This window comes from Anser cygnoides, chromosome Z (genome assembly GCF_040182565.1).
Source record: "Anser cygnoides isolate HZ-2024a breed goose chromosome Z, Taihu_goose_T2T_genome, whole genome shotgun sequence".
Classification (NCBI taxonomy): Eukaryota; Metazoa; Chordata; class Aves; order Anseriformes; family Anatidae; genus Anser; species Anser cygnoides.
In genome coordinates, this window is record NC_089912.1 from 33,313,261 (window position 1) to 33,328,749 (window position 15,489).

A 15,489-nucleotide genomic window follows, 5' to 3' on the forward strand; every position below is an offset into this window, starting at 1 on the left:
CATTAATGACTACAAGGCCTGACCTAGTTCAAAAGCTTTCAGGTGCTTGCTAACCATGTGGTTTACAGCTGTGGTCCAGCCTACACCTGAAGCCTGAATTTATGTGTTATCGATACATCAGACACCGTCCTAATCCGGTTTGCATTGTCTTTATGTGGTTCACATGGTCCTGATGTGGTTCGAAACGTCCTGATGTGGTTCACAATTGTCCTAACATGCTTTGCGTTGCCCTGATGTGGTTCCCGCCACCCTAACGCGGTTCTCATCGCCCTAACGCGTTCCCGAGCCCAACTCTCCACAGCACCACGGGGGCAGGCACTTCAAAACAACCGCCCCCGAAACCCGTGCCGGGGCGGGGGGAAGGCTAAAGCCACTTGCCCACGCCGGGTTCGCAAACACAGGGCAACCAGCTGCCAACGCAGGGGTGAAGCACACGCACACCTCCTGCTGCCGCCGCCGCCACCACCACCACCACCACCACCACCACCACCACCACCAGCACCACCACCACCAGCACCACCACCACCAGCACCACCAGCACCACCAGCACCACCAGCACCCCCGCCGCTCCCCCACCCCCCCCCCCCCCCACCCCCACCCCCACCCCCACCCCCGCCGCTCGGGACCGCCATTTCAGGGGGCTGGCTGCCCCGCCGTGCGGCCACAGGGAGACGGGGCCGGGCGGAGAGGGAGAAACGGGGAGCGGGGAGGGGGGGGAGAGGCGAGGCCTGCGCCCGCTGTTGCCATGGCAACAGGGCAGCCGGGCAGACGAGCCTGCGCCACCGGAAGCCGCCGGCCGCGCGGGAAGCGGAGGCGGTGCTGGCCGCTGGCGCAGGTACCCCCCGCGCTGCGGCGCGCCGGCCCCGGCCCAAGCCCCGCCCTCCCCTCTAAACCCCACCCCCTCCCCACAAGCCACGCCTCCCTCCTCAAGCCCCGCCCCTCAACCGCGGCCGCCGCCGCCGCTGGGGGAGGCTCTGGGGGGGGCGCCGCGGCGGAGCCGGTGCCGTGTCCGCGCTCCGGTGCCCGGCCCCGCGGCTGCGCAGCGCCGCCTCGTCCCCGCCGCCACCGCCACCGCCACCACACACCGCCACACAAACACCACCGCCCCGGGGCGGGCCGTGCCGCCGGGTGGATGCCCAGCGCCTGCCCGCCGCCGCCTGGCGCCTAGCGGGCACCGCCGGGGCGGGGACGCGGGGACGCCATGGGCTGCTGCAGCTCCGCCGCGCAGGTGAGAGCCTCGTCCCCCTGCCCCCTTGTCCCCGTGTTCCCCTTTACCCCGTCCCCCCCCCCCCTTAACGCCATGCCGGCCCCTCGCTCTTCATTTATTTATTCACCCCCCCCCCGCCCTGCCCCTTTCCCGAGGCTCCGCGAGGGACCAGCCCCCCCCCCCCCCGGCCGTGTGCCCTGCCGAGCGCAGTTTCCCCTCGGCGGTGTCGCTTGTGGTCGCCGGATCCGGATCCCCCCCCCCCCCCCCTTCCCAGCTTCGAAGGGGGGGGAAAAGTCCGCCCGCTGTCCCAGATGACTCATCACAGGGATGACTTTTTGCAAGCCAGCCCTTCAGACGGGGGCTTTCTTCCTTTCCTTCTTGTTTGTTTATTTATTTATTTATTTATTTATTTATTTATTTTTAACGAGGGCTCCGTCCTTCCCGTGCAAAACGCTGCAGAGAGCTGTCCGGTGGACGTCCTTCCCGCACGGCAGCGCTGCAAAAGGCAGGCAATGAGCCTGTTGGGGGGTGGGGGGGGATAGGGATAAAAGGGGTCCGAGTTGCAGAGGGATTTCGTTCCCCCCAAATGCGAGGAGGGGATTTGGGAACTGTCAGGCCACTGCAGCAGCAGGCTGCCGGGGGGAGCCCGTGGGGTCGGTGCCGCGGAGGTCTGCTGGAAGCACGGCAGCAAACAGCTGTCAGGAGCGCCGCAAGTGAAGCCGGTGCAGACTTGGAGCACCGCGAGCGAGTTTGATGTTTGCAAGCGATGTTTTGAAGTCCTTTCCGACCTTGTTTTCCGCGATTTCCCACCCAGATTGCTTTTCGTGAGTGTTTAATAGGCCCGTTCTGGGTGTTCTTCGTCAATCCGAATTGCCGTGCCCTGTTCCGTTCTGCTCTTAAAGGAAAAAGCAGGCTTGTTTGTGGGCGACGCTACACCAAAAGCAGGAAAAATAGAGGATTAGATGTTTTCAGTGTCAGTCCTGTTCAGAGGTTTCATGTAACTGATCTTGTTTTCCAGTGAAATTTGCGCTCCCCTGCCAGATCTCGTGATGTTAATAGTATGCTGCCGAACCTTTCATTTGCTTTCCCTGTGTGTGGCGAGATGTGGTACAGTAATTCACCTCAGCACCCCGTATATGTAACTGAGCTATAAACAGTGGTTGACTGTTTAATTCCTTAACCGTGAGCAATTGTGCATTTCCTCAGGAAATCCAAATCAAAAGGTGGTTGCTGAATATTTCACCAGCAACAGTTTCGTCTGGCATATTGTTTGCAGAAAGCGTTCTACCAATGGTACAACACTGCATTACAGTCTAACGTCTGTCTTCTCCTCCCTTTATCATTAACAATAGAGGTTGGCTTCCTCATCTAGCCTTGCCTTTTTATTTTCCCCTTTCCTTATTTCCTCTTAAGCTTTCCTTGGGCAGGGTTCCACCAGACGTTCCTTCATGTTGCCTCACTTCTTATTTCTACCTGTTTAGCTTCATCTTATTCTCTGATGTACAGTCATCACGATTCTTCACCCTCATTCCTTATGACTTTATCAAGTTGATTTCTCATTAAGTTTATTCTTCAGCTCCCTGGCCTGTTTGATCTTCATCTGCTAATCCTCATTTTTGCTTCTGAGAGAGGTGATTACTTCTGTTGTGACTTTGCCAGCCATTTTCTTGTTTAGTTACTGCATCTCCCAAGTCCTTTCTCATGACTGCCACCTCCTCATCTCATTTACGTTATTGCACATACCTGTGACTCCTTGTTGAGCCAGGTGGATTTCTTTAATGTCTTCTTCCTGTCTTATATTTCATACTCAATTGTCTATTTTGTTTTTTCGATTCATTTCCCATTTCCTTTAATTTGCAAGCTGTCAGGAGCTCTGCCGTAGGCGTTTTCCCGTATCTCTTTCCCTGCAGAATCTAAAGGTTTCCAAAAAAACACAATTGGAATTGGCATGTTTACCTTTGGATTCTTGTGTTTGCTTAAGCCTGGCCCCAAAGTCCCATTCATTCCATTTCAACTTCAAATGTGTGGGTTTTTACCTTTTCCTCGCATCATATTCCCTACCTGGTTTTTATTCTGAGCTACTGTCCTCCATCTGTAAAACTGACAGTCAGCTCTAGTCTGCTCTCCTTCTTTTCCAAACTCGTGGAACATGACATCTGAATCCGTTGTTGTACATTCTTTCCTCTTGCTTCATACTAAGTTCTTCCAATGCTATTTGTGTGCTGAGCTGCAATTTACTTCATTAAGCTCTCCACATACTTCTTCTGGCCAAGTTCAAAGGCTTCCCCTCATTTCTTCCTCTCCCTGGCCTCTGTTGCTTTTGGTACTGCCAATAATTCTCTATGTCTTGATGTTGTATTCTTGCAGAGCTTCTGTGATACTGTCCTGTTGTTACCCTTCATTTGCAAATACATTCTGACTGTTATTTTCTCTTCCCTGCAGCTGTGTGTGCTTGTATTTCCAGTTGTTTTTTGTTTTTTTTCCTTGACAAATCAATTAAATGTTTGTGATCTGAATCATGCACTTGAAAAATATCTGCATGATTATTTAAAAACCCATGTTAAAAAAATCACGCTCTTAAAAGCACATGACAAGAATAGAGCATGGTTGCTGTATATCCCTAGAATTTTTTATGTATCATATTCTTTATGGAATCATAGAATGGTTTGGGTTGGAAGGGACCTTAAAGACCATCTAATTCCAACCTCCTGCCATGGGCAGGGACACCTCCCACCAGACCAGGCTGCCCAAAGCCCCATCCAGCCTGGCCTTGAGCACCTCCAGGGATGGGGCATCCACAGCTTCTCTGGGCAGCCTGTGCCAGTGCCTCACCACTCTCATAGTGAAGAATTTCTTCTTAATATCTAATCTAAATCTCCCCTCTTTTCGTTTAAAGCCCTTACCCCTTGTCCTATCACTACACCCCCTGACAAAAAGTCCCTCCCCAGCTTTCCCATAGGCCCCTTTTAGGTACTGGGAGGCCTCTGTAAGGTCAGCCTGGAGCCTTCTCTTCTGCAGGCCCCAACTCCCTCAGCCTGTCTTCATGGGAGAGCTGCTCCAGCCCTCTGATCATCCTCATGGCCTTCCTCTGAACTCGTTCTAATAGGTTTAGTTTCATTGAAGTAGAAAATTCAAGTCTGCAGTTGAGTAGCAATATTCTCTTTCCTGTCTTTCTGGTCTTCTCCTTCACCAGTGGTGTTTTCTGCTGTCTCATTGTGTTAGTCCATGATAAACTGGATTTGCAGAAGGTACTGTATGAGTTCGTCATTCCCATCTCATCATAATGTCAGGCTCTGCTGTAAATCTGTTTGACTGAAGTAATCCATACAGGTGTTTTTAAGCAAGCAACCTTTCTTTAATTGGGATTGTTCCACTGGTCTGGTTTATAGCACAGCTCCACAAAGTTAGCGTTGTTATATATGGAAGTCAGAAATTCATAGTTTATGAAGTGGAACAAGTTGTGGGAAGAAGTGGACCTTCTCAAACTACTTTTTGTTGGAGTAGTTGTGATACGGAATCTTTTCTCCATTCCTGCTCTTCTATAGATCAAGTGAAGAGGCTGACTGTAGTAGTTCCAAGGTATTTGCTTTGGCATGCTGTTCTAGGACCACGTAAACTTATTGGGGTCTTGCTGTTTGCGTTGGGTCTGGGAAATAACTATATTGTTTTTTGTTACTGTTTTAACCTTTACATCTTTCTGTGCTACAAGCTTAATGCAAGATATTTGTGGAAGGAGCTTCAAATCTTGCTGGAAACTGGAGGTGCAAGTGAGGTGAACAAAGCACGTGTTATTGTTGGTGGTTTTATTGGTGGCCTTGGTCAAAAGAGCTTTCCATTGTAAAAGGAGGAGAAGACAGATCATCCATTAACTTTCCATTAAGCACCCGCTATCAAAGCATCACAGAATAAATGTAGAATTCTTAGCTTTTTAAGTATTTTCATAGTTCTGGTGACATTTAAGTCTCCTGTGAGGTGCGACGTATAATACCTATCATTAATTGCACTTCATCCATAGCTTTGTCAGAGGTTCTTGCCCTCAAATTTCTGCATATAAGGGGCACCAAACCATGCCTGTTTCATTGTGGACATGGATATGATGAAGGAAGAAGACCAGTTGAGTAACAGTGTTGACGGGCAGAAGCAGAATGAGTTGTGAGTTCTGCTTTCACCAGCTATAAGGTTTCGTTTCCCTTTCAACACCTTGACTCCAGATGAAGCCTCTGGCAAGCAGTATGAAGGATGAAGCATACAAGCAGGATTGAGAACAGAATAAATCAGGCACCTCATGGAGCTCTTTACTTTTTTTTTCTTTTTACTTTTTTTCTGTTGTATTTCTGGTCTGTGAGCTCCGCTCACTTCCTGTGAAGCATCAGGTGTATATGTTACAAATGCTGTCACAAGCAACTGTACAACGTGTGCGAATGATTCCTTTTGATCTTAGCACAGAAGGAAATATTTTAACTACAGAGCTACTTGTGAATACCCTTCTTCAAATTCATTGAGCGATGTTAGCTACTTTTGAAGTTTAGACTGTTTTTCAGCTGGGTCAGATCTTAAAAGTTGTAAGTAGCACATTACTTCCTTCTGCTTTGTGAGACAGGTAGCTCAGACTGGCTTTTTTTGGCACTTCAAAAATGAATTCGTGGATTAAGAGCAAGCATGGAACATTGCATCCTTACAAGACAATTCTTCTGCAAAGTGAGAGTGATTTTAGAAAGGATTAATTATCTTGCATCGTTAATAGTAAATGTTAAATTAAAAGCTTATGTTACAGTAATCTAACTGGCATCTAGATTGCTGTCAGCGATCAGGCTTGTAGGTTGATAATCATAAGGGTGTATTCAGCATCGTGCAACTGTCAACTTTTATTTTTCGTAATGAAGAAATGACACCGTGGTTATGTGGGGAAGTTGTCAGCTGTCTTCATGCTGTTAATTCTAAAGGGGAGCTTTGCGCTAACTATGCATGCCTTTTTTCTCATAATTATAATTCTTGTTCATTTAAACTTCAGTGGTTTTGTTTGTGAAAATCAAAACTTGCAGAAAAAAGATAGAAACTGTGTTTTTTTTTTTTATTGTGTTTGAATCTTTCTCACTTGAGGAAGCTGGGCAGTTGTGTAAATCTTATGGTTTGCTTCTAAAAACCACTTGCACAGAGTGTTGCCAGATTAATTCTACCCATGGAGTAAACTGATTTGCAAATTTTTACCTGTAGAATCATGGAATATCCCGAGTTGGAAGGAACCCACAAGGATCATCAAGTCCAACTCCTGCTTGGACAACCCAAAAATCAAACCGTATGTTTGAATCAAACCGATATGTGATTTGAATGGAGAGCTTTTTTATGCATAACTTTCAGGGGACAAGTCTGTGTTGGTGAATAAATTAGAGGGCTCTTCTAAGTCTTCCAATCACTTTAAACTTTTACAGATTTATGAAGTAAATACATCTCATTGCATTTAATGGCCTCTTATCCCTAGACTGTCCCCCTCTTTTTTTTTTTTTTTTTTTTTTTAAGTCTTTTAGGTAAGCAAATTTGTAATGTGGAATGAAAGTGTATGGTTGTACACAAACAACCTCAAGAATGTTTTAAGTAGAGCAAAGAGTTAAAATTCAAAACCTTTCTTTTTGAAGTTCAGCTTTCCAGTCTTAAGATTAATTTTCTCTGCTTTAGTATAATTTCAGTGCCCAGTGTGCAATGCACTGCAAGAACGGGAGATGATTGCAGCATATAGGAAGGCTGAGATTCTGTCCTGTCTGTTACATGACAGTTTCTAGCTGTAGCTGTTTTAACCAGTAATAGTGCTAGAATAAAGTGGAGCATCGTGGCAAAAAGAATGCAGTAACTTACGCCTGATACCCTCTCTTAATAAATGTGATATAGTTAAGCAGCTGTTTACAACACAAATGAACTCTGGACTGGTTTTTCATTGGAACCACTGTTGCTGTTCTCCAGATGCATTATTTGACTGAGGAAGGGAATTCTGAATACCCTACTGAGGTCTGTAGAAACAAAACAGGAAACCCATTAAAGTGTTTTGTTCAAGGTCATTATCATCGTGTCCTGGGAGTGCTTTTTCAGGCTCCCCCTAGTTTGTTATGAAGAACTGCAAAATAATTGCCTATGTACAAGGAAGTGTGCTTATGTGATAAAGTGCTAGATACATTATTTCCCTTTTTATTCTCCCTCCACTGTTTCTTCCATAAATCATTTAGAGCCTTCTTAGCATTAGTTCTTATTAGTCTAATGCTTTCTAAATGTCTTCAGGCTCTGACTGCCCTCTTACTGTAATCCTGAGTGGTTTTTGTTCTTGTTATGCTAGAATTTTGGACCTGTTAAGTCAGGATTTTTTACTGAGGAAGCTGTGTAAGCTCTAGGTTTTCCTGATCTCCATTAGAGGAAACTGGTGCTGCTGATATCCTTTAGATATGGTTGGATATGCATATTGGCTTCTCCATTTCCATTATAGCTCAATCTTTCAGCTTTTGTATGCAGTGATGTGGAATAATATAGGTGGCCAGCGTATGCAAGAGTTGGTTCCTAGTGTTCAGTGTAGTGTCACATTTTTTTTTCAGGATCATGTTTGTGTTGACATGTGCTAATATGAGCCCTCTAAATTCACAGAACCCTCTGCCCAGTAGGCCTTTGCCTTTGAACCATAGGATGCTCTTCTGTAACGACTGCAAATGCAATACAAAAATACACGATTTTATGATTTTCTGTTGACAGCTCTGTTTGAATGTGGGATGCATTTTGAAAGAATACTTAGCAAACTGCTATCAGTGCCTCTAGTATATGGTAACATCATTTTTCACAACAGTATTCTACAGGCCATGAGCTCTTAAAAAGTTGTGTTGGTTTTGGTCTTGAATTCTAGCTTTAGACAGTTCAGAAAGGAGAAAGTTCTTTTAGTGCAAATTACTCACAGACGGAGAGAGTGCACAGAAACAGGGGCAGCATTTTCTGAGCATTTTCTTTGTAATGTCCTTATTTTTACATGGAGCCCCACTCGTGGGGGCTTCTACTGTGTTTTTTTCTTCTGTTGCTAATGTCATGTTGTGGCAAAGCTAGCTTGTTTGGAAGCAAAGGGTGTGCTGTAGCTGGACAAAATTTTACTAGTCCAAAGTGTGAAGAAAAAAATTGTAATTTGGGACTTAGTCTCATAATAAGAATAAAATCTGAGGATCTGCTTGATTGATGTACACATAGAAAATTCAGCATGGATGAACTAACTTTTTAGGTGTAAAATATCATCAAACATGTTTCTTTTTATTGATAATCATCAATAAAACTATGGAAATAGGAAACATTCATTGAAATGTATGTTTTAATCATCTGAAAAATATTTGTCATATTTGTGAAGTGTTCTTATTTATTACCGCTTTCAAATAAGTGCTTAACTATGTGTAATGAAGAGAAGAAACAAGAAATAAATACTCTGAGGGTGAAAAACTGAGCTTTTATCTCCAGATGGCCTTATTTCTTAACTTCAAAATATCAGCAGGTGTGCTGATCGTGTTGGCTCTTTTTTAAACAGCTGTGTTATGTTGCAAGATAAATACTTAAGTTGTAGACCATGATGGAAGTGATGTCACAAAGGGAATTTTAGAAGCAGTGTTAAATAAGACTGAAATGATGTGCTAGCTGATACACAACACAGCATATGTCAGATTCGTAAGTGAAGTCTTCAAGTACGAATTTTCAGTGTAGGCATCTTGATATTGCACCATCACTAATATTCTAAGTGCTGTCTTATGTACTTTCTATTTCATTTACGTTACGTTGAAAACTCATATTGTGTGGGGTGTATGGGATCATTAACAAAGTAGCAGGTGCGGAAACACTGAATTGGAGAAGCACAGTATAAGTTCATTACGTTTCGGTCAATAACTTTGAAGTAGTATCACACGTTCAGAACCCTTTTTCTTTTCCTAGCAGGAGCTCAGAGCTTTGTACTTCAAAGAGCAGATACATCTTCTTGGTGGACAAGGTCTCGGGGAATGGCTGGTGATATGGAGCCATTAGGCAGATAAGCACATGGGTGCCAAAAGTTCAGCTAGCATCTATTTTGCAGTATAGTGAAAAATAAAGCATTTTGGAATGAGATTAAAGGAGACATTCCACAAAAATGGGCATTAAGCACCACCGTGACTTGCATATTCTGTAATACAGTCCCTTTTGGAATGGCCCGGAGGTGTTTGTGTTGACTTGCTGTCTGGAGAACGGTATCATTGTGGAGGGTGCGTTGATAGAACACGTTTATTACCAAAAAATAATATTTTATTTTAGAGATAACTGCCACTTGTGGCTGTGTATGCACCTTCTGTAACACAGTAACATGCTCTTTTGCCCCTGGAAGTGGGAGGCCTACTCTCAGTTCTGTAAGTCTGGGGGAATCCAAAACTCCTCTCCACCACCTGGGGAATGCTGTATCGGCAGGCCTTTTGGAGTGGGAGCCACACAAACAGGGGTAGACCCAGAATTTTTTCATTTGTGTGCTTATGGTGGTGTTTTTGTTGATAAAGTGTGGAAGTCTGGTTTTGCTGGTACACGGTCCTACTCTAGTAATGGAGGAGTACCAACAAATAGTTGTGTGATAAATCGGTTGTAACGGGAACCTGAGGGAACTACCAGAATCCACGTTAAGCTGTAGTGTGGCCTGCAGCATGCTGCTGTTAGGTATTTTATCTGAACGCTTTTAAGTAATGGTCAGGAAATCTGTAGTCAATGTTGAGCATTTTAACCAGTTCTGGGGTTCCTTTAATAAACGGTAAGATAGTTGATGAAATTGTGTGCTGCAGATAGTTTGAACACTCCAAGACTTTGCTTTTGCAATGCACATTCATCACAAGAAAATTTTATGTAGAGAGCTAATTTACTTGAGATGGTTCTTTTCTCTCGGAAGTTTGTGTATGTGGTTCCCCACATATGCGAGCGTTTTTATTTTTTAGGAACTGAATCATCCAATCTTCAAAGTAATACAAGAGCCTAAAATAATTATAGGCTTCATTCCCCCTAGTGGTAACAAACACCAGCCTTCATATTGGAATTGCTGGGGACTCCAGGCTCAGTTTGTTATTTGTGAAGGCTTTAGAAAATGACCATATTTTTTCCTTTGCTCTCACTATGAATCCTTTTGTGCTGTACCGTAACAGGTTAGAAGCTGTCTAATGCTTTTGTTTGCAAAAGTGAAATGATTTGCTAGACCTTAATTTCACATTCAGATGTTTTACATACTTGCTCATACACAGCCAATTTAGTAGAAAATGACTGATCTGCAGACAAATCCTCTGTTTTTCATGAAGTAGTTTCTGACTCATGATGTTTTTACTGGGACACACTTCTACACCTGTAACTGGTAACACGTGTTTTAACAACGTTGTGGTCAAAACACAATTCAGGTACAGCATACTGGTCGTCTTGTTCACTGCAGCTTAACATTCATCATGAAGGGAGAGAAGTGACTAGATACTTCACTTACGTCAAAATGATGCTGCTGCTTATGGGATGGGAGGACTCTTTCTTGGTTTTGGCCTCCAAGCATAATCTACAGACATCCTGAGCTATTAATGGAGTCAGGACTCATCTCCCCTTCCTCTTGAGGTTCTAGAATTAGGATCTGTTCAGAGAAGTGGAAGAAGTTGTATTAGGACAATGTACAACGTGTTGCTCGTTCTTGTAAGCAGATGGATAGTGTAGAAAGGTGTGCCATACCTTGGACACAAAAGTGCCATGCTCTCTGGTAAACTAGACAATTACATTCTTGCAGTGATTTTTTGTCAACTAGTAAATCATGTTTCTTCTTTTACATAGGTGGCATGCATCACAGTAAATGAAAGCATGTGAATGGGACTATTTTTTAGCTCATAAAGAGATGTAAAATGATTAAAGAACCATCTCTTTAAATGATTGTTAGGAAGCACTGAAAAATGTTTCAAGAACTTTTTTTTTTTTTTTTGTAGTGTGGGGACGTTTCCATAACGTGAACTTGTAGTTTTAAACTTAGCTTGCTGGACACCTTCTGTACATGACACATTTTTGGTAGCAACCTCTTTAACCTGTCTTGACTGTTTCTGAAGGAGAACTCAGGAGTGGACGATGCCTCATGCGCCATTTTGTGCCATGCACAGTGCAGCAATGGGCTCAGCAATTCTGGAACATTAAACTTGCACTGTAGGTGAAGAATGACTACATCTGTACTCACCGTGCAATTCAAATAATCTGAGTGCTCTTCATGGAATTGGTTGAACCTCAGGTACTTCATCAGAACCAGTGTTCCTTGCAGGAAATTTGGCTCTGCAGGACTTAATGGCAGTTTGCCACACAAGATCCTCGTCAAGATGAGTATCTTTTTTTTGCCTCAAAGCACTGTGTATTAATTTTATGTGTGTTCTCTGGCTGTTTATCTCCCGTGTAGATAGATACATAGCTACACAGTCATTTCTGAATTCCTTGATTTACAAACACAAACATGGTTTCCAACAGCAGTCATTTCCTGCAGTGAGCTAGAGTTGCACATACTCTGAATCCAGATGCTACAGAAAAGTGATAAAGCAACAGGGAATTTGAAACGGATGAAGTTAGATGAAGGTGGTTCTTAGACTGGGGTTTTGTCTTTGGCATCTTTAAATGCCATGTCACTAATAATGTCCCTGAGGATTTTTAAAAGTCCAATAAAAACTATCCTTTCATTTAGAAAGGAAAAAAAAAAAGGAAATACTTACAACCCAATAATTTTAAGTTGAAAAACCCAGAATTTTCAGTACCCCCTTAGCATTATTGGAAGCGGTTAGAAAGGATAACAATATTCCAAATTTTTATATAGTGACTCTCTGCAGAGCAATAAAAATACTAAATGAATTATAGCTATTTGAAAAGTTCATGTATGTGATCCTTTTGCAATAATTTAGACAGTTGGTAATTTATGTTTAAATAACAGCTTTGGAACAAATTGAACACATTTCATTCCTTCAGAAAAATACTTTTTCTCTCCCAAGTAAGTCTTAAAATTGTTGACCCAGCTTCAGCCAGCTTGCCAGTGGTAGCTAATTTGGCAGTGTTGGTTAATTCAAAGCTATTATAGTCCTGTGAATTAATGAAAGATTGAGGTCAAACTGTTGCTGCAGAGAAAGGGGCTGTAACAAGAGCCATTATTCTTAGATATCAGAAATCCTGAACAAGAAAAGAAAAAAAAAGTGTGTGTGGGGGGGGGAACAAAATAAGGAATTGTTTCTACTGCTGGAAGCACAACGATAACAACCTTCACTGTGTGTTACATACAAGAGGAACTGATGTAGTACTGTGTAGAAAGTGCAAGGGAAGTCAAACGTAACTAGTTCCATGCCTTCTGGAACTACTGATTTTTTTTAAGCTAGTTTCTGTGCTTTAAAAAAAAAAAAGTATGTCACCTTCAAAAAACAGAAGTCACAGACACCGTTTTGAGGAACAAACTGGAGTTCGGCTATTCATGTGTAGCAGTGTTTGTAATCAGCAACCCAACAACAGTTCTGTGGAAGCTGTATTTTAAATGTTATTAACTTTCCTAATTTGATATCAACATCCTTCTAGGGGAAAAATCTCTGTAAAGGGTGCGCAGTTGTTGTCGTCACTGAGATACTTGAAACTTGGAAGGTGGATGTGATAGAGGAGGGAGACTAGGGGCCAGAAGAGGAGGTCTAAGAAATTGAGTGCGTGTTGTTTACGAGAGAGTGGAAAGATGGATTTATTTTGTGAATTTATCCAGTCTTTAAGGAAAGGTCTAACAATTACTGAATGTGAATGGTGAAAGCAGTGGTGTGGTTTTTGTACACGAGACGTGTGTCTGTCATTAATGTAACCCAACAAAAGTTTCAGAAGAGCGGTAAAATCAGTCCAGTCTGATTTGGTCGGAAAAAGTCACATCATTAAAGCAAGGAGTGAGCTGCTAAGGGAACTGGGCCAACTGCTGAAGTGCCTGAGAATGCTAGGATCTAAAATCCTGTATAAATCCAGGCCTGATTGTTTAGAGAGATGAGTCAAAATGCCTTGTCTTGTATTCAGTATTGAATAGAAAAATAAGTGGCCATTTTGAAGTGTAGGAAATGTGAAAGCTTATTCTCGATGCCTGCAAATGGGTAGCTGGTTGTTTTGCAGCATCTTCATGTTTTACTAGAACTGGGTTAAAGGTGAAAGAAAACTAAAAGAAAATTGGTTGCTTTCTAAGAAGGAATGTCAAAATGTTTTGTGTACATGTGTTTTAAAATGATTTCTTGTCTGTCTTATCTTCTGTTATTTTTGTCTTCGAGTGGAACTGAATTAAACCAAATGCTGAAGTAGAAGAATAATAGGTCACTGTTTTATCTGACATGAGTTACAAGTAGAACTAATGAATAATTTGTTCGTGGTTTTGGTTTTGGGTCTTCCAGGAGCTCTGAGGACCTGCACTGGGGAGCCCTCTCTTGAACCAGAATAGCCTATCTCACAACTGATAACTCATGAAGTTTGATTTTGCTTACTATGGACATTGCTTTAAAATGTTGTCTTTGTATGGCTTTGTTAACACTGTGTTTGGTAGTCTTGGAATTAGACTGGTTTTGGAAGATTGCTCTTCCTCATGATTTATGTATCTTGGTATCTTCCTATGGGGTTTTGATGGAACTCCCTTCATCCTGGGTCTTTTCTGAGGTTTGTTTTTGGATGAAAAAACGTGAGAGTTTTTTCCCTTTCTTTTCTTCCCTTTTTCTTTTTTTTTTTTGACCTTAACTACCCTGTCTTTAACTAAGCTGTCTGTATTCTTATAACCTATGCTAAGCAGAGTAGTTCTGTACTTTTCAGTTGCTATGTTAAACCTGCTAGCTAAAATAACCTAGAATCTTACCACTCCATGTCCTCTTCAAGCAGTGGGTATATTTAGGATTTCTTCCTCCTGCCTTTCTCATGGGATGCAACTTCCTCTCTAGATGGCAAATTCTGTCGTTATCCTGATCCTGTTCACATCTTTGCTACTTAACCACAGGCTTGATTACCCATATATATATATATATATATATATATATATATATATATATAAAATCCTGCAGATGTTCTTTACTTGGCTTCCTGGTTCAGTCATGTTACTCCCAAATTGCCCATTAAACACACAAATGTCTCATGCAAAGAAAGTCTTTGATGCCTAATTTTTATGATACAAACATCTTCTGTGCTGTTTTTTTTTTTTTCTTTCTTCAGACCTTGTCAGGGAAGTTAATGTCCTGGGCATCTATTATAGCTTTTTTTTCTTCATGATTCTTTGTATTCTCTGTAATTTCGAGTATCTGTATTCTTTGCCTGATAGGCCCCATTTTTACACTTTTCATGTGCACTTACATTTGTGTTGCACTCTGGTTGGACAGATGAGTGCTTCTATGGTAGCCTCAAGTACAGTGATTACAATGATTACACACTCATTTGGATTCTTAAGTAAATAACTCTTAACCTCTAAAATCAGCACTGAATAGCTGTTACGGTCAGGCAAATGTTCCCAACTTGCACGTTTATCTTGGAGAGCGCTCTGTTGCATACAGCACTCTGAAAATGCTCCTGATCCTCTGTCGTAGTGGTGTGCAGGTAGCATAGCATAAATTATGAAAGCTCTGTTTGAAGAGGAAAAAAAAATAAGTCAAATTATTTTTAATTAAAAATATTTTTCCTCTATTTAACTTTATTGCATTGTCAAATGTTGAAGAGTCTTAATCTGACTAGAGGAAAGGTGGAAATCCATTAAGAATTGCAGGCAAAGCACGTCTAGTAAAATTTTGATGGGATTTCATTTAAAATGGAGACGGAGCATGGTCTCCAGATGGAAGAACAAACAACACTTGTTAGAGTTTGTGTTGAACATAGGTTGACAATTTCTGTTGCCCAATCATGAATATCAATCAATGTCCGAGTAAATATCTATGTGTGTGAGGGGAGTTGCCACTGGAGAGACCTAGACACCAGCATCAAAGATGAAGATTAAGGGTTGTAAAGCAATGGAAGAAGATTCAGTGAAGATCCAGAGTACAAGGAAGCAACTGAAAAGGAAATAGCGAACAGATACTGGCAGCTAGCTTGTGTTGTGCCAACCTCAGGAAAGAAGAGAGGAGAGCCTAGTGGAGAAGGACACTGTTCTGAAGATGTCATTTCTCATTATGTTAGTCTGATGCGTGGTTAAATTGCCAGCTGATAAGTATCTAGTGCCTTTTGAGTTGTCTCCAATGGCAAATTTCTTACTTAAAATACCTTCCTTAATGCTTTTTTCCTTTTTTTTTTTTTTTTTTTTT

General features: G+C 42.4%; 1 protein-coding gene across 2 annotated transcripts in view; it reads left to right on the plus strand.

The window, feature by feature from the left end:
* Nucleotides 1-943: 943 nt before the first annotated feature.
* Nucleotides 944-15,489, plus strand: part of SLC44A1 (solute carrier family 44 member 1) — a 67,255-nt gene continuing 52,709 nt past the window's right edge. The window contains exon 1 of one of the 2 annotated variants that reach the window (XM_066987877.1): nucleotides 944-1,228. In XM_066987877.1, the coding sequence (XP_066843978.1) occupies nucleotides 1,202-1,228 (27 nt within the window). In that variant the 5' untranslated portion in view covers nucleotides 944-1,201. The remainder of the gene's footprint in view (nucleotides 1,229-15,489) is intronic. The other variant, XM_066987878.1, reaches the window with a different exon arrangement.